This window comes from Rhodofomes roseus, assembly GCF_022264815.1.
Source record: "Rhodofomes roseus strain CIRM-BRFM 1785 chromosome Unknown C8Q71scaffold_4, whole genome shotgun sequence".
NCBI classification, from domain to species: domain Eukaryota; kingdom Fungi; phylum Basidiomycota; class Agaricomycetes; order Polyporales; family Fomitopsidaceae; genus Rhodofomes; species Rhodofomes roseus.
The window spans coordinates 191,712-209,913 of NW_025952960.1; the positions used below are offsets into that span (position 1 = coordinate 191,712).

Consider the following 18,202-nt stretch of genomic DNA (forward strand, 5'->3'; position numbering starts at 1 on the left):
AATCCGTTCGGGGAGTACTGCCAGAAGACTGGCGCGAATGTTGCCGAGCCATTCGCTGCGCCTGCGCCGTCGTCAGGGCCATGGACGCCAAAGAAGTCTCGGCGGTGGAAGACAGGTGAGGAGGTCGTCTTCGGATTGTCCGCGGTCCGACTTGGCGCAGTGCGGTGGGAGCTGGTTCAGGGCGAAGGAGAGTGACGAGGAGCTTGAGAATGCGGAGGACGAGACGCAGGTGAAACCGGCGAGCATGACGTTGTAAGACCTCGGCCTATCTGGGAGGCCTTGTTCAGGGGTGTGAACGGGCTTCACGCTCTATAGGCCAGGGGTGACCTTGGTGCACTGCTGCCAGTGCTGCTGGGTGTGTCCTAGACGGGGCGAGGAGCCAGTCGAGGGTCGTTCCTAGACGGGCAAGGAGCCTAGTCGAGGGTCGTCAGCGTGGCGAGGAGCCGGCTGTTGTCGTCAGCAAGGCGAGGAGCCGGCTGTAGTCGTACGCTGGCGAGGAGCCTGCGAGGAGAGCCCACAGCGAGGAGCCCAGGGCAACGAGCTGGCGAGGAGCCGCCCGGTTTAGGAGACAGCGAGGAGCCGTGCTCCTCAGCGCGGCGAGGAGCTCGCACTGTTTGTCAGAGTGCGAGGAGCACTCTCGACTAGAGACAGGACTCCACACTCGGACGGTGCGGTGATTCGCACGCGTACGAGGTGGCAGTAGAAGGTTAAGATCAGTTACTTCCCAAAGAGGAAGGCAGATGGCTAAGTACATGCACGATCTAATCTTATCTACACTAGATGGTTCATAATCTATAGTACTGGACAGGCATAGTGATGCCTATCCGTCACAGAGCCCCCCATTATGAAGCATATAGTGTGGATGTGGGGTGTAGAGTAGACATGAGCATGAGAAAAGGAGGAGAAAACATACGGAAAAAAGGCAGAAAAAGCGAAGTTTGAAAAAGGTCCCAATTCGCGCACTCTTGCGCTTCTTCAAAACCACACTGCGCACTGAGCTCACCAGCTCGTACCTCGTTCACCCACTCATACAACGCGCTGAGCTCCAGTCCAGCAGCTAAGCTTCTGGCTTGGACTCCGTCCTGCACCGAGACTGAGCTGTCCTGCCGGTACCACGATCTCCCACTTGTACAGCATCCCGAGCTCCAGTCCCATGGCTAAGCCTTCAGCTTGGACTCTGTCCTACGCTGTCCTCCTCGCAGGGAGTGGCCGTCCTGTCCAGGCTAGGGTCGGCTGGCCCCTCTAGCCTACATCCTAGGTGCCTATCCTCCCCTACCCCCTACTGCCCCCCAATCTCAAGTCGGAACGATCCGTGCGGAGTTTCGGCTCGAGATTCCAACGAGAAGAGGTGGGCGTAAGGATAAAGGAGGTGTGGTAGAGGGTGGGTGGGCTGGGACAATACAAGGTGCCCCCCAGGATCCAGACAAGGCATGGCGAATCACACACTTGCTGGATCTTAAGGTTTCCGCAGGAAACTGCCCCAGAACTGGGCAAGCGTTTCGCGTTGCGGGGCAAGTGCGGATGCGGAGCTGCCGGACGCGAGGCCAGGCAACAACGAACGCGCGGAAGGCGGAGAGACGCTGTTGCATGAAGGCAGACCGAGCAGTGGCGAGGGTGCGGAGGAGCGCATAGGAAGGAGCGTGTCTGGCGACGGAGACGACACATGTGGCAGCGAGGGCGAACGCGCGGAGCCGGGAAAGTGAGTACCGGCAAGGGGCACATCTTCCGACGACGCCGGTGGACACGTCAATGACGACGGCACAGAGTTGAGTGCGTTGAGTGCAAGTGGACGCGCGCCCGGCGAGCAGCGCGGCAGCACGAAACAAGGCGAGGCGGCGCAAACAGGCTCACTCGCGTGCTGCGCGAATTCGAGGGCTCGCTGGTAGGCGAGGGCCCACTCTTCGTGTCGCTCAGCAGCTTGAAGCTGGCACTTGTGGTGCGCGCGCACTTTGGCTCGTGCGCGCGAGCGTGGTGAGACTGCACGCGCTGGCTGGTCCTCGCATGGCGGCACATCACTGACGTCTTCTCCCTCTCCGCGTTGAACGTAGGTGCACGCTCGCGGATCGTTGCTCGTCGCATCCACCGGGGCCACCACTTGGCGGCGAGGTGAGCGGATGGGTCGCTCGACCTCGTCAGCTTGAGGACCATATGGCGGCATGACAACCCGGTACATTGAGGAATTGCCCAGCTGTGGGAGAGCGCGTCCGTGTTCTTCGGAGATGAGCACTTCTAGCCCTCGCGAGCACGGTGTTCGACATGCAGGCGGGTCAACGAGCGCGTGGTGCGTGCGAGAGAACTCGTCGGAAGGGGAATCGTCGAGCGAGTGAGGGCGCGGGTTGGACACAGGCGAGGGTGCAGCGGCACGCATGGCGTTCGAGAGCGGAACCGGCGATGCGCGCGTGCGCGCTGGAGACCGTGGCCGACGGGCGCGTTCGAAGGAGATGGGCGTGTCGGGCGAAGGCGAGCGTGCAGAACGCGAGGGCCAGGGAAAGGACGACGGAGGGTGGAAGGTGGAGACACTCGCTCGAGTCCTCTCCTCTCTGCTAGCTTCCCACCTCCTCCCCTCGCGGTAACTCATCCGTGCGCTCGCCAGCGCATCCCTTCGGTGCCTGGGTGCGCGCGTCGACGCGTCGGGCCCGCCGTTGCGCAGCGCGCGCGAGGGCTCAACCTCGGGTCCGGCGGGGCTGGTGACTGCGGGGCGGCTTCTGGTACCGAGCGCGCGATCTCGCACAGCTCGGTACGTGGCTTGAGGGCCGTTCACAGGGGCCGTTCCGTGGCCGGACGAGCCGTCGTCGAGCGAAGGGGGAGCGAACGCGACGGGCGGCGACGCGAAACCTACGCGCGAGCGCGGGCACGACCACGCTTGAGGTGGCGGTAGATGCGTGCGTTCGACGGACGCGCGAGGGTCGTGCGAGGGCGGAGTGAGGGCGGCGGGCACAGCCGCGAAATGCACGCGCGAAGGCGGGTGCAAGCGCGCGCGTTCGAAGGGAGAGGGCGCGTCGCATTCGCGGGGCGCGGGCGGATCGGGCGAAAGCGCGTCGTTCGGTAGCGCGAACGAACGGGCGGACGCGAGCGAGAGCGGGTGCGAGTACACGGGAGACGGCGGCCGGCGGGTGCGTTCCAAGGAAGACGGCGCGACGCGCTCGCGGATCGCAGGCACGCCGGTCGAGAGCCTGAGCGAAAGCGGGGGCGGGGCGAGGGCGGCGGGCACAGCCGTGCAACGTGCGCGCGAGTGCGAGTGCGAGCACGCGGGAGACGGCGGATGTGAGCGCGCGGGAGTCGATGCGTGCGTGCATGCGGGAGACGGTGCGTGCGAGCGTGCGCGTCCGGAAGGAGAGAGAAGGGCGAGCGAGGGAGAGCGTGCAGAGCACGAGGGCGGGGGAGAGGGCGCATAGCGCGAGGGCAGAGAGGAGGCTCGAGGGGGGAGGTTAGAGGTACTCACTGGAGCCCTATCCTCTCTGCCATTCTCCCTGCTGCTTCCTTCGTGGTGACTTGACCACGCTTTCGTCTGCGCGTCCCTGGGGAGCGCGGTCGTGCGCGTTGACGCGTCCGGCGCGGCGGTCTCGCAGGCGCAAGGCGCGCTGTTCGTGTGTGCAGCGCGCGGGCATGCTTCGAGTTCGCGGACGCGCAGCGCCTCGGCCATCCGCGTCGGGTGAGAGAGCCCCAGTCGGGGCGATAGCGTGCGCGTTGGGGCGGCCGGTGCGATGGGCTTGCGTGTCGACGCGTCCCGCGCGGCGGTCTTGCAAGCGCGAGACGCGCTGTTCGTGGGCCCAGCGCGCGGGCGTGCGTCGTCGTCGCGGAAGCGCAGTGCCTCGGCCGTCCGCGTCGGGTGAAGGGCCTCCGGACGGTGCACTTGCGTGCGCCTTGACGCATCGCGTTCGCCGTCGCGCAGAGCACGCGGATGCTCGCCCGCGGGTCTTGCGCCGGCGACCGCGGGGCAGCTACCTGTACCGAGCGCGCGGCAGCTTCGCGCAGCTCGGTACTCAGCTTGAGGGCTGCCCGCCGGGGTGGTGGTGCCTTGAACGGTCGGGTCGTCGGCCGGGCGCGAGAGGGGCGGAAGAGAGTGGTCGGCGCGAGAGTCGAGGACAGAGGGCCGCGCGTACAACGCGCTCCGGCGCTTACGCACCGGCTCAGTTCCCACGGACCTCCAGACGCACGGAACGGGCACTGGAGAGGCTGGCGAGTCGCGGGGAGTGGCGGAAAGGGGTGGAGGATAGCCTCGAGGCGCGATCGTCGAGGAGAGGGTGCGGGCGCTGTACGTGCACGCGCTGTCCGACGGGAATGCGCGCTTGAGTTCCCGAAATGGTGACAGGGCATCCCACTGGGACCTGGGAAGCCACGTCGATGAAGGCATTAAAGTAGAACCAATAGGGCACAAGGGAATGGCAATGATTAGACAATGAATAGAATGATAGAGCTGGCCGTAATAGAGCAGGGAAGTGGACCGTCCCCTGAGTGTCCACCAATGTAAGACCTCGGCCTATCTGGGAGGCCTTGTTCAGGGGTGTGAACGGGCTTCACGCTCTATAGGCCAGGGGTGACCTTGGTGCACTGCTGCCAGTGCTGCTGGGTGTGTCCTAGACGGGGCGAGGAGCCAGTCGAGGGTCGTTCCTAGACGGGCAAGGAGCCTAGTCGAGGGTCGTCAGCGTGGCGAGGAGCCGGCTGTTGTCGTCAGCAAGGCGAGGAGCCGGCTGTAGTCGTACGCTGGCGAGGAGCCTGCGAGGAGAGCCCACAGCGAGGAGCCCAGGGCAACGAGCTGGCGAGGAGCCGCCCGGTTTAGGAGACAGCGAGGAGCCGTGCTCCTCAGCGCGGCGAGGAGCTCGCACTGTTTGTCAGAGTGCGAGGAGCACTCTCGACTAGAGACAGGACTCCACACTCGGACGGTGCGGTGATTCGCACGCGTACGAGGTGGCAGTAGAAGGTTAAGATCAGTTACTTCCCAAAGAGGAAGGCAGATGGCTAAGTACATGCACGATCTAATCTTATCTACACTAGATGGTTCATAATCTATAGTACTGGACAGGCATAGTGATGCCTATCCGTCACAGACGTTTGAGGTTGCTGGACAAAAGAGTCGGTCAAGGAGCTCGTCGCGATCATCCATGCGAGACGCAGCCTTAGGATCGACTCTATTCAATATCTGCAGTGTATAGTACAGTATACATACTCTAAACAGATCGACAAATAACGATGAACTTGGTGAACACGAAGCTCATAGTGGTCAACAACATTGCCAATGGAGTCTATGAACAGAACTATCTAATTCATTACCAGTACCAGTAATACTACGGCATAAAGCAGACTACGGCTGCAACAGTTCACTATCTATCGTAAGGAATTCCTATGGGCTGCTATCGACCACCTACGCTTGCCTACAATGCGCTATGTACGATTGTGTAGTAGGCGCCTGTGGCTATGAGGCCGATAGTGCCTATTTTTGCAATATATCTTGTGTGGCTGCTATGAGTGAAATTGCTTTTTCCTGATGACTGCAGTCAATGTCATTGCCTGCGCTTGTGCAGTGCTCTCAGACCTCATTGTCATAGTCGTCACATTGCGCAGGACTTACAGTATATGGAAGCAAGGGTTGACGGCGAGGGCCGTTGCTTCTTCACTGATTGGGCTGATTCTACGAGACGGTAAGGGTCCAACCACCTCTCCTGAAGATGACCTCAAAGGCTCACCATCTGACGAATTTAGGGATCTTGTATTTCCTGTCAGTCCAAGCTTCCATAGCTCGATCTCGTTCGTGGTTGAGTTGATCCTCGTATGATCAGGACGCTGCTACTGGTGAATCTCCTGGAACTCGTTGTCATGCGTTCGTGGGTCACTTCGTCGTCGGTCAGTCCGCTCATTATAAAAGCGACAGCCTTGATAACATCACACTGATCGCTGTTTTGTACAGGCTAGCGTGGCGACAACGTCATATATGCTCGTCCCGTAGGTCAATCCACGGCTGTTCACGGCATCCAAACTTGACGTTGGACGTATTATAGCGTCTCATCAATCCTGATCACGCACTTTCTCATCAACCTACAAGAGATTCCCTCTCACAGAGAACGCGACATCGAGATGTCACAGTCGCCGGACCCAGGTACGATCTTGAAGCTGACGACGTTCCGGGGCGCCGATCTTCCGGTGTTCACCTCGATGGACGGAATAGTATCAGGCGTTGACGACTACTTCGTGACGCCGCCTCCGAGTATTGGACGAGTCTGGAGGGATGCAGAAGGTTCCGGTTTGCAAGTCTATTAGTGATATGCATATGGACTGTACGACAGTGTACGATGTCATCATCGTACGGTGACTATGTTGGGAGTGATCATGCCGGAGTCGAGCTGCTTGAAATTTTGACCATCGTCGCCGCAGTCGTTGATCTCGCGCGCAAGAGTGCTGCGTTCGTCGTCGTCACATCAGGAATGTGCACCACCTGCCTATTTTGCCTCATCGAGGCAATGAGGCAATTAGACAGTTTGAGACGGGCTGCCTCATTCAAGTCTCATTTGAGTAGATTATCTCTCATCTGAGACGTGATGAGGCAATGAGGCTCATAGGGCACATAGACACATGAGGTACTTAGGTGAGCCGGAAGACAGTGCAACAAAATAACAAATATATTCAATTGAGCTGTATCCTACAACAGCAGTCCTAATTCCTCGCTCGGTACCACTCCGAGATGCGGTCAGCGACCCTATTTGCGAGCTCCGTGAGGGCATCCACATCCCATGAGGTCGCCCGATGCGCACTCATGCCCTGTCATCTCCACATGCTGTCCGCTGCTGCTCAATCATCATGAGTATCAACTGTGCAATGCTGATCAGCGTCTCCGACACGTCTAGAACACATTGGGGCCACGCACCAGTCACCGCAACAACCTCGTCCTTGTTTGCGGGCCAGTTCTTGTACTAGCGCCAGATCGTTGCACTATAGTACACACCGAACACGTCAACAATTTTCACCTCAAGCCCAACCTATTGAACTCACTCACCACCCAGCCCAACGAGCACGATGCATCGACATTGAGAAAGATGCACTTGTTGATGAACAGGCCTCTACACACTGAGTCAGAATCAGGACGAAAGCGGGGCCATGAACAGACCATATACAAAATCATATGCGCACTTTCGCCATATAGTGTTGGAACCCCCCACGCTCTGTACTTCACGCAAAGCTCCCGGTCAGACGCATATACAGGATAACGAATCACGAAACGAAACTCACATAATAAGTTGCCGCTAACCAGACGCGGGACGTGTCGGGCACCACCTACTCACGTCTGACGTCACGGGAACAAGGCGTGTGCACCACGCATATGCTTGCCGTTGTGTTCTTCGTAGAGGCGGTGGATGCCCAAGGGCTGTACCCGCACCCGCTGCTCGCTCGCCCGCCCGAGCCCTCACTCATTGACGTGCCCTCCCTGGTACCAGCCATCAGCTTGCTGCACGCTTGTGTACACGAACCTTACGTTCGATGTGCTTGTGGGTTGTCTTGCACGTCGATGTTGGGAGACGAGGTGCCCGCGACTGCGTGATGTGAGGGTAAGTGCCAGCGAAGCAAGGCCGCGCGTGCGCGCTGACTCGGAGCGCCGGCGGTCGGAGCCAGGTCGGAGTTGTAATGTAGTTCAGGGCAGACATTCAACGGTCTCCGGGCAACAGCGCTGTCTGCTTATGGCCGGCCAACGTCGCTCTCTGCCTCGTCAGTCACCGGGACCCTTTTGCAACCACCCGTACAGTCAATGAGGTGAATGGCCCGCGCGACCGACGATGTGCGCGTCACGCGCATCCGCCAGCCGCGTACGCGCACCATAACGACCTCCCCGCACGACGCGACCGCCTTGCCCCGCAACATCCTCAAGCCAACATGCGGTGATCTGTCAAGATACCGCTCGCGTTTCCCCGACGCAGATAAGGGTTGGACTGAGTAGGAGCAAAACGAAGGGCGCGGTGAGGGCTACAAGGCCAAGCATGAACGCTCAAAGGTATGTCCTCGCTCTCCTGTTTGCCAGTGCCCATACACCCACTCCGACCGGCCTGCTCGACTAAGAACCTGCCCGTCTGCCCACTTTCTCGGTTTCCCGCATGCTCGTGCGCTTGCTCACCTGCTTGCCCACATACCTGCTTGCCGACTCGCCCGCCCTGGCACTTGCCCACTCCCAGATGATCATCTTAACCTGCTGTCATCTGTTCGACCGACCCGCCACGACCCACTGTACACCACGATTGACCCGTACCCGTTCACCACCCGTGTGTACCGGCTGAAGACGCGGCGCAGCGTGGCACCCCTGCGCGTACGGTCATGACCCGCCAGGCAAACGGATATGAAGTGCAAGGGCCGGCATAACGGTGAGCATGGGCATTCTGGTAGAAAACGAAACACCTACGAGACGGCGGACACGGCGGGTGAAGGTGCAGCAACTCACGAGCGAGCGGTAGGCACAGGCACAACGAGCCCAAGTGCAGAACGCCCGCGATGAGCTAACTGCCTACACCGGCGGCGAACGCAGATCTGATTTTGAGCAGCGCCCGGAACGAGGGTATTGTATCTCAGTGGCAATAGTGTGTCGCCATAGATATTACTGTAATGCATCCATTGTATCGATATCGTAGGAGAGGGTCGTCGATCAGTGAGTTGTATCGTCAATCAGTAAGTATGCAAAATCACAGCCAGCCAAGTCAGAGATCTGTGAGGCAATGAGACAAATTAGGTACGAATTAGACAGGTGAGGCCGTTGAGGCAAGGTGCCGCTTTCCTGATGCAGGAGCCTCGCGGATAGAATACCCCAGCAGCCTTGCGTGCATGAGCGCGCCATCGTCGCCCGCGGCCACCACTTCGTACTGGAGACACTTGTCATACGCTTCGCGCTATGGCTGGCGAACGTCGTAGTCGTTGGCCGGTAGGGGTTGAGGCATCGTCTATATGGTGTCCGTCTCGAACTACACAAGTTACTTACAGGCAGCTACCTCCGTCACGTGATCAGAGCGATGTACGATACAGCTGTCATCGCGCTTAAGCGCTTAAGCTTGTACATACCTACTTCCATCTCTAGCAGTCTCTACTATGTATCGGCAAAATCATAAACATACTGGGGCGGAATTCTGCACGCATATCAATCTGCCCCTGTAGCCAGGTTCCGAGCAGTCATCGTCACGCCTACTTCATAACTCACGAATGACGGCCCCAAGAGGCTTTGAAGAGACCTGTGTGTATCACACACTCAGCACTGGCATCTCTTCGACCACTCCGGCAGCAAGTCGCTTATATGTGTTAAGCCTGAGTGAAAAGACGGTCTCACTGCGGGTACTATGATGGTAGAGATCCAGGAAAGGTGCGATTCGCGCAGCTGTCCCCGCACGCTCGTTGCTAATTGCGGCATCTCTGTTGAAGGGGTGAATGCGCTGTGCTGACTTCTCGATGGAGGAAGCGTTGTTCATCGCTCAATCATGAGTGTACTGCATCCGCGAGAAGGCACGGCCCCGCCGGTGATGATGGCGAATCGCGATCATGCCTGAGTGAACTGTTGTTCGTACGTTCTCTTTACATATCCTAATCTTCGCCAGAGGCGAGTGTTGAACAGCTCTCTAGACTTTGGACGTTCTCGCATCCTCGCAGTACGTAGTACCAGTGGCTGTACTCATTGGTGGCACTTGGGTCTGGGAATACTGCGCGCGCCCGCTGTTCGTTCAGACATCTCCATGATCATGTCTCCTGTGCCGCCTATCTCATCAGACCTCACAGCTGCAGACCGGGAAGCCTGCGCATCTGCCAGCTGTACCAGCTTCTGAGTACCGCTCATGCGGGTTCGCATGGCCATTGCAAGGCGGTGTCCCAGCGCGCTGTGCAGATACTATTGTGCGGCTTTTACGCTGCGGCGTGTAAGTATATATAACACTGCGATCACTGGCAATGGCCTCTGACTGTCGATCGCCTAGGATGATCCTCAGGAGGGACTACAATCAGCAGGATGTCGTGGCGATTGCTGCGTGCGTCTCACTGCGTCTCACATTCCAACTCACTCAGGCTGACAGCTCGTTGGCGCGCCAGTACCGACGACACGCTCTATGTATGCGCCGCTTACGGTGGTACGTATCGTTCACTATGAGGGCGTCACTGGCAGCTGACGTCGTGCAGCGCTGGTGATGTACAACTACATCACGACCTTCCCGCGCGAGGTCGAGCTCTACTGGATGCCTTGCAAGCTCTCCGGACCCGCCGTCATCTTCTTCACGAACCGATACGCGCTCGTGCTCTACGCAGTTGCTTCCGTCCTCAACTTGCCCGCATGGAGTACACCACTTGTGAGTCGGGCTCCCGTAGAGAACCCGAAAGCGGTCGAGACTGACGACTACCGTTGTACAGAGGCACGTCTCGCCGTACACGATGAAGTCGGTCGACTGATCAGATACACTGTGAATCGTGGTGGATAGCTGTGAAGCTACGGGAACACTCTTCGCCGTACTGAACGCGCTCCTCTTCGCGAGTGCCGCATGTCCATCTACGTCTGTCTCGTCCATCTTTCAACATGAGATTGATCCTACTCTTACTGTCAGTGTTCTCCGCCCTCCGCTTATACGCGATCAGCCTCAAGAACAAGACTGCGGCGTGCGTCGCGCTCGTCCTCGGGTTGACGCCCTTCGTTATCAACATCGTGAGTTTGCAGCCTGGATAGAAAGACAGGACTGCTAATGACATGTCCTACCTCCCAATTCACTATCGTCCAGCAGTCATACTCGTACATCGGCGAGGACGGCCTCTGCATGCGGACGCGGTACTACTCTACCACGACTGGAACCATGTACGCACATGTGCCCGCCCGCGTCATCTCCGTCTAACCGACTACACTCCATTCCACCTGCAGCTGTAAGGCCATCGCCCCCTCACTGAATTCTGAAGGTGTCCCTGCGACTGACCCCGCATATAGTGAGCTACGCCGCCTGGGCGGGCGTCGTCCTCGCGGACCTGCTCGTCGTCGCCGTGACGTGGGCGCGCACGTACGCGTTCGTGCGCTGGGCGCGCCGGGCGAAGATCGCGAGCCCGCTTGTCACGCTCTACCTCCGAGATGGTGAGAACTCCACTTCCCTGCCTTTGCACTGGATAGGGACAACGGCTGATGGCTCGCGCATGCAGGGACGCTGTACTTTCTGTGAGCACCGCTGTACAGGAGCGACGGCGACGGGTCGTGACCATGATTGGCAGGGCGATCCTGCTCGTCAACACCGTCGAGCTGTGCATCAACCAGAGCTGGGTGCATGCGTCTACGTCCACGTCCACCTCATCCTCGACGCCTTCCTCGAGCACGCTATCGGGCTCCTCCGTGAATGCGCGCGACGACTGGTACACCATCGTCCCGTACGTGCCTCTCCCCTCTCATCCACATACGTCCATCTGACGGATGGGGCTGGGGCTGGGAAGGCTCGCGCCGATGCTCGTCTCGCGCTTCCTCCTCCACCTCCGGCAGGTCTCCTCGCTTGAGCCGGGGGCCGATCCCGAGCCGGAGCACGACTCGTGGCCCTGGGCAGGCAAGGACCGGGCGGACGGGCCAGGAGGTGCGGCGGGAAGTGCGACGTTCTCGTTGAGGCTCGTGGGGAACATGGGCGCGGAGCTTGAGTTCGCTTCGTTGAGGGATAGCGACGAGGTGGGTGAAGGGGACGAGGAGGTGAGTGAAGGGGACGGAGGGGAGGGACTGGGCGAGTATGGGCGAGTAAGTTGTGATTCGGAGGGGAGCAGCTGTGGGCGTGCGGGGGACGAACGTTGAGGCCAGTGCGTGAACATCTTGAGAGGTAACGTGTATATCCATTGTACCATGTTTGTGGACATACCACTTCAGGAGCCCGATCTGACATGGACAGGGTCATATCTTGATCCCAAGGGATGTACAAGAGTGTGATACAAACACTAACTGTGGGTACGTATGCTACAGTGCTGTGGTACTTGATTTCAAGAAGTTCGATGATCATTCGCTTGCGGCTCTCATCCCAAGTTGCACGCTTGCTACTTGGGAATCTCTTACACCTCTGTTGGAGGCTCATCCATCCCTACGGCTGCCTGGAATGCGTTCTCCATCACCCTGAACCCGCGGCTCGCTGTCGCCCCAGGCGCGCTCTGCGCCTCCGAGGCGGACGCGCCGGAGGGGTCGACCATGTACTCCACAGCCTCGCTAGCGCATACAGTCAGCTTTGCGGCGTAGCAACGACATAAATCGAACTACGCACCCAGTTTCGTGTGCGGCAATCGAAGACAGGCTAGCGGGAGGAACGAAGTCTCTCACCGCGCCCGCAATCGCGTTCGCGAGATCCTTGCTCGGGATGCCCAGCGCAACCGCCAGCTCCTCGATCCTCCTCTCCACCTCCCCATCTCCACCGTCCTTTGCAAAGCTCTGCGCGTGAGCGCCGGCGTTTGCCCACTGCGCGCCCGTGTTCGCGTCGCGGTTGCGCAATTGCGGGGGCCGCTTGCCGAGGGCGAGGTTCCACCAGCCACCGACCTCGGCTTTCCACTGCATGAGGCGCCAGACGTAGAATGCGGCGACGACAGTGGCGAGGAGGGCGAGGAGGTAGTTGAAGCGCGAGATGGGGACGTTGGAGAGCGGCGGGGAGACGGAGCGCAGGCCCTTGCGGTCGCGCGACGGCGGGAGGTCGGTGGCGGTGTTCTGGACGGCGGATTTGGCGTGGATGCTGGAGGACATGATGGGATGGTTGCGGATGGAGGTGGTGGGCGGTGGGAGAGGGAAGTGGGACGAGGATGCGGCTTATAGGGTCGGTGGGACGGTGGGGTGCCCAGGTCGTCGGTGCGGGGCAGGGACACTCGTATGACGTCACGCGTTCAGACGCGCCGTCGACGCGCCTCATGTGACACGTCCGAATACAGTACCGCGCAGGCGCCCGACGTGTCGCTGTCTCTACACTCTCGCCAACGTTCACGATAAATTCAGTTGCCTCCCAGCTGCAGACAAGCTGCAGCGACACTCCTGGACTTTGACGTCTGGCGGTGTAAATTACATGAATGTCGGAAAAGATCAAAATACCACCGTCACATCTCACACGTACTGATCTGTCCACCCCCTACCTTGAGAATCTACCACTGTTCCCCACCGCATCAAGCAGATTGATAACAAAGGTAAATCTCTGGACGCCTGCTGATTTACACGGACTAGGACAGATTTAGGTCAATCAGTTGGGAATGAAGCTTCTATCACAGGCGATTATGGACGGTACTCATGATGAAAATACGTGCCAAACTTCGCCAAACGATACTTTCCACTGGCTTGCCTGGAAATGAGACGTAGACGGCTTCGCGGATACCTTGAACAATTACCACACGGTGCCAACTCGATTGCAAATCAGTTCAATGCGATCGGTCGCGGATGTTCCGGATGACTCGGACAGATCTCGACTGTCTACGCTTGGTGGGATCCGTGGCAGCTGGGACACCACTGCACACACGACGGACTCCACCACTGTCCTCGGTCGACTCAATCAGGTGAAGGCGGTTTCCACTCGAGATGGTAAATCTTTGGACACCTTGCGATGATATATAAGACGAGTGAGGTGGGGGACAGTACCGTCGCATAAACGGAGCACACCTCACTGCAATCGCGGTGTCCCGACTCCCGTGAACATCAGTGCGGGATGAATTTCGATTCTATGGCAGAAGTCGACACGGAAAAGCTCATGTACGTCCGTACTTCTTGTTGAATGCATGACTGACGCACACCTGACTGCTACGCCAATCCCTGTGGTTTCTCTGGTCATTAGCTTTCTCCGGGACTCACGATACTGCGTAGTAGCGATGATGAGTAAGTGACTCTACTTTGGCATATGTGATCCCTGTTTATGTCTCACCATTGCTGATGCAGCGTTGTTCGTATACGAGCACATCCGCAGCGCAATACCGGAAGTTATCTACGGAGTCTGGAAGAGGCCCACGCGCCCCAACATACTCTACGCCGTGACAAATGTGTTGACGTTCGTCTATCTGACGTTGCACACTATGTTACTGTATTGGAGATATGGGTGCAGAGTAAGTGAAGTACATGGCTCGCCGTTGAGATTGCACTAACCGCACAACTCGTAAAGAGGTGTGCACTCAAATACCATGACGTGTCTAGAATCGCTGTACCGAGCATCCTGTAGTGCATATCGCCTCGCCGTTGCCGCAGCATGCATCGGTTCTGCCTTGTTCCTGATATATGGTGGTATGCATAATCGTCCCAGCCCGAGATTTCTACTCAGACGCATCCTACAGTGATTGCAGCACTCCGCGTGTATGCCATCACAGGCAGGAGTTACATAGTCCCATCCATCATCATCTGTCTATTCCTTGGCGGAATAATTGCTAGAATAGTACGCTATTCTCGCGACATAACCATCGTACGTCATCTTGAGTTCGTGTCGCAGTTTTATAGCCTCCACCTCTATGCTGTCCCGAACCTCGCAGAGTCAACACAGTGCGTCGTTGCATCCGGCCTTCCCAGCGAGAACGTCAAGTGAGTCTGGTCATTATACGCTGTATCCTAATGCTTATCCATACTTCTGACCAGGCGTACGAACTGTTTGTCTCGTGTACTCTCCTGTGTACTGATCACGCCCACTCAGTCGAGATCATCTTGAGAGTCTTCAACATGGGAGCAGAGACCCTGGCGCTGGCGGTGAGCTTGAGGCATCAGTTTTGTCATGTCCGACTGGCGCAGAAGAGTGCTCGTTGGAGGACATTGCCTATCATGCTCTTGAAAGACGGTAAGCTTTAGTAGAGGCTACGTCCAATGACCATGAGCTCGCTCAAGCACACACAGGCATAATCCACTGCAGGTAAAGGTCAAAGCCGGTCTCCTTAGGGTGTAATAGTCCCTCACGCACGGAATAATGACCAGCGTCCTGTTCGCCTTCAATCTCGTCGCGGTCGTGATGTACACTACAGGTGTGCGTGGCGCGAACCCGACTTCGCGCTTGAACTAAGACTAACGCTCAGGCTGACGCGCATAACTCACTGGCACCAGGTCTTCAGGGACTTCTCGCTCATTTTTTACACGTGCGTCCTCCGTCCCTGCCCCGGATGTCAGCGATGCATTGATGGTGCACGCGGGTGTCTTCGAATTCGTTGGTTTTCAGGCTCAACACGATACTGGTGTCGAACTCCTCGCTGCACCTCCGCTCCTTCGCGCGCGCGCCATCCGTACCCTCGTGTCCGTCAGATATGTCTAGCATTCGCTTCCTCAGCGCACGAATCAGCAGGACACTGGGGGGACCGCTATCCCACGACGGTGCACTCGAGGGAGTCGACGACATTGGTAGCAACGAGAGCGACCCAGACGAACATCGGGGCGGTACTAGATGGGTCAGGGACGCAAGTCGTACGGAGGCAGATGTGTACACTCGTGGAAGTCGCTGCACTGCTGTCGGGGATCTCGAAAACACGCCGCATTGAGGTCCTGCCCTCTCGCCCATTGTGTCAGAATGTCAAATGCCTTGCCACGTCTTAATCTATATCATGCCTGTCGACGGATTGATGCATCGAAGCGGCCACGGCGTTGAGCCTTTCCATGTAGGTATGCAGAAGTGGGCGTGCTGAGACCACAGATAAGCAATGGCAGGCATGATCATCGCATCGGGCTGGTAGTCTTATGGCCACCACTAGGTCTCGCAGACATCCCCCGCTCCCGCTGATTCTGACTCCGCGTCATCCTCGTATTCTTCGTCTCCATGAGCATCTTCAACCGTGCTCGCCGGGTGACTTGCGAACTGCAGATCGGCACCGAAGTTCCCGACGAGCGATCCACTGACGTTTGTCGGCTCATTGGCGCTGTGCGACGCCGCTCCCGATGCCCCGTATGCAGGTCCTATCGCAACGTCTTTTGTTGAGAGTTGCTTCAGATTGACGAGAAAGCGCGAGATCAGGATCGACGATACGCTGGCAGAATTGACGGCGTCAGCTACAGCTTAGCGAACATTGGGGAAAACGGGACTTGCGGGATGAGCGTGAATGATGTGTATGCAACGCTGGCCTGTAGATGAATTGAATTGGACACCGTTAAGGCAGAGGGTCCACTTCTCGAAATCCGGCAGGCTTACCGACGATGCTGTGACTAGCAAACGTATCACGACGAGCTCTAGGACGTTCACCAGGAGCAGCGTGCTGATCGGACGAGATGTTGATTACGATTAAGCGTTTGACGGACTGTATGTCGATTGAAGTGATTCACTCACATGAAGTAAAGAGTACCTGGGCAAATGAGCAATTTTGCCTTGTATACTTGGTTCGATGTGGGAACGGCACATACCATCGCGAAAAATCAAGGTAATCAATGGGAGGGCCGTCTTCGATCGCAAGCCTTCTCTCCAGAGCCTGTATGTTCTACGCCATGTTACAACGATGACGATGAGGTCGGATAGCACCGCGCACACGCAGGCCACTGCATCCACTGTGACGAAGGTACGATTATTCTCTCGTAGTCAACATATGATTGTCGATACTTACGTCTGTCATAGTACGCTCAAAAGTCAGCAGAGATAATAGTCAGCGGGTACATACATGTTTGCTGTGCCGAAGGTGAAATCGCGGTTCCGCGAGCAAATCCCGTCGACACCCAGATACGCGTAAGACTGCCGCACCGTAGTATACTGTCAAATTGTCATGAGCTAGGAATGCATTCACTATTGTGGTGTGCTGTTACGTACCAAATTGACGACTGCAGGGACCATGCCAACGGTAAGGACCGCAGCGCCGATTGCTTTGTCTCCATTGCTGATGGCATAAACCCGAAGAGCCGCCAACACTGTCAAATGGCACTTTAGGGAATACTAAGTCCATGGAGATCAATGAACCCACCGCCAGTGATAGCGAAAAGAAGCATGTTGGCAATATAGAAGATAAAATCGGTCGCCTCGCAGCTGTATGGCAACATATGTCAATTGTGGGTTGCGTGCACGCACTCAGAGCGAGGCATACCCCTGCTCGAGATTGTCAGCCCGATGAATGGCAGAAGCAGCGGTGCTTGACCCACCGTCGGTGTGGTCCAAAGAGGCACTTGCAAGAGATAACCAACGCCGTACACGAGCAAGACATAGCGGTTGGCCAAAAATATCAGTGCCGGGCCGAAGAGTTTCTTGCGCCAGAATAGATCGATTTCTTGTCCTAGACCGAGGACATGCTCGTACAAGATCATCACTGGAAGTGAACATAGTCGACCGACTTGAAAAGCGCAACCACGGGTAGTGCTCTCGACTCACTAGCGAATGCCGTGAATATGTACCCAATAGCAGTGCTAGGTTTTCGGACAATGGCAACGTCAGCTTCGGAGTGAATTCCATTCAGAGGTAACTCACGATTCTGCATATATGGAGTTGTCTGCAATGATGAGGCTGTTAGCCGGAGACATGTCTACTAGTAGGGCTGCCTTCTGGGTCTTCGGCTACTGATCCGGAGAAGATAAAAGTGGAGGTCGATGCCAGAGGGTAAAGTTCGACCGTCGCGATCTCCTAGTCATTTAACCCATCTGTCTGCACTGGGGACACGTCAAGTACGCCATCGCCACTGATTAAAATACAGGCGGCACACTTTGATTTGAGCGGAGGACATAAAACATCCTGCGGTGAGGATTCGCCATCGCAGTTGCAAATGATGAGGCTATCTTTACCACAGACTCCTGTGCTGTATTTCCGGGACTTCATCGCCTTCGAATCACTGCAATGCACTTGCATAACATGCAGGTGTGCCCGAGGAAGCCTTGATCGGATCTTGACGAGAGTGCGTTTCCGGCGGGCGGGGCGGCAGGGACGAGTCCAATCCGGACGTACGAACGGTTGCTAACATACATGGCGCTGTAGTTATCCGAGCATGACTTCCTGTGGTCGCCCACGGTGCACATCCGTACATTGGGACATGGATAGCCCACATGCGCGAAACATCTAGGCCAAATCCTGCGAATTCTGTATCAGACTCCCCGCATATCATAAGGGTCCTGGTAGCACCGTGAATGGGTTGGCACGACTCACCAGATTGTCGGTACATCGACTGCCAGTATGAAGCGATGAAGATTGGACATATGTCTATTCGAACGCCCATATATCTACTGTCATGCAGTTTAGGAGCATCATTGTCCTGCAGAGCCAGGTCTGTCATGATGTGAAGTAGTGCATGCGACTCCATGTGCGGTCACGATGCCAAAGAGTACATGTCAGAGATCCAACACACTGCGCAGTTACAGAGTTCC

The 18,202-nt window shown here is 57.3% G+C and overlaps 6 protein-coding genes across 6 annotated transcripts; 4 read left to right on the forward strand and 2 right to left on the reverse strand.

Annotated features, from left to right (window-relative positions):
* Window positions 1–5,666: 5,666 nt before the first annotated feature.
* On the forward strand, window positions 5,667–6,255 carry C8Q71DRAFT_854467 (uncharacterized protein; the record flags this gene model as incomplete). Its single annotated transcript, XM_047927056.1, has 4 exons — window positions 5,667–5,716; window positions 5,778–5,841; window positions 5,906–5,940; window positions 5,997–6,255. The coding sequence occupies 4 exons, from the start codon at window positions 5,667–5,669 to the stop codon at window positions 6,253–6,255; spliced, it is 408 nt and encodes a 135-aa protein (XP_047782049.1).
* Window positions 6,256–9,903: 3,648 nt separating this feature from the next.
* C8Q71DRAFT_854468 (uncharacterized protein) lies at window positions 9,904–11,884 on the forward strand (the record flags this gene model as incomplete). The annotated part of the gene is made up of 12 exons (XM_047927057.1): window positions 9,904–9,980; window positions 10,042–10,079; window positions 10,129–10,295; window positions 10,357–10,382; window positions 10,579–10,645; window positions 10,719–10,792; window positions 10,856–10,890; window positions 10,919–11,059; window positions 11,125–11,140; window positions 11,194–11,346; window positions 11,410–11,653; window positions 11,825–11,884. The coding sequence occupies 12 exons, from the start codon at window positions 9,904–9,906 to the stop codon at window positions 11,882–11,884; spliced, it is 1,098 nt and encodes a 365-aa protein (XP_047782050.1).
* A 119-nt stretch (window positions 11,885–12,003) lies between these two features.
* On the reverse strand, window positions 12,004–12,679 carry C8Q71DRAFT_854469 (uncharacterized protein; the record flags this gene model as incomplete). The annotated part of the gene is made up of 2 exons (XM_047927058.1): window positions 12,004–12,154; window positions 12,210–12,679. The coding sequence occupies 2 exons, from the start codon at window positions 12,677–12,679 to the stop codon at window positions 12,004–12,006; spliced, it is 621 nt and encodes a 206-aa protein (XP_047782051.1).
* A 1,232-nt stretch (window positions 12,680–13,911) lies between these two features.
* C8Q71DRAFT_414540 (uncharacterized protein) lies at window positions 13,912–14,711 on the forward strand. The gene is made up of 4 exons (XM_047918411.1): window positions 13,912–14,188; window positions 14,239–14,336; window positions 14,391–14,479; window positions 14,534–14,711. Exons 1-4 carry the CDS (start codon window positions 14,089–14,091, stop codon window positions 14,601–14,603), a joined length of 357 nt encoding a protein of 118 aa, XP_047782052.1. The 5' UTR covers window positions 13,912–14,088; the 3' UTR covers window positions 14,604–14,711.
* Window positions 14,695–15,503, forward strand: C8Q71DRAFT_414536 (uncharacterized protein). The gene is made up of 4 exons (XM_047918410.1): window positions 14,695–14,729; window positions 14,786–14,912; window positions 14,990–15,021; window positions 15,102–15,503. Exons 2-4 carry the CDS (start codon window positions 14,856–14,858, stop codon window positions 15,415–15,417), a joined length of 405 nt encoding a protein of 134 aa, XP_047782053.1. The 5' UTR covers window positions 14,695–14,729; window positions 14,786–14,855; the 3' UTR covers window positions 15,418–15,503.
* Window positions 15,490–17,392, reverse strand: C8Q71DRAFT_740174 (uncharacterized protein). The gene is made up of 10 exons (XM_047922752.1): window positions 17,316–17,392; window positions 16,993–17,254; window positions 16,819–16,881; window positions 16,668–16,765; window positions 16,514–16,610; window positions 16,271–16,411; window positions 16,197–16,212; window positions 16,062–16,125; window positions 15,960–15,994; window positions 15,490–15,900 (listed from the first exon to the last, which is right to left on the reverse strand). Exons 2-10 carry the CDS (start codon window positions 17,153–17,155, stop codon window positions 15,624–15,626), a joined length of 954 nt encoding a protein of 317 aa, XP_047782054.1. The 5' UTR covers window positions 17,156–17,254; window positions 17,316–17,392; the 3' UTR covers window positions 15,490–15,623.
* Between the last annotated feature and the right edge of the window lie 810 nt (window positions 17,393–18,202).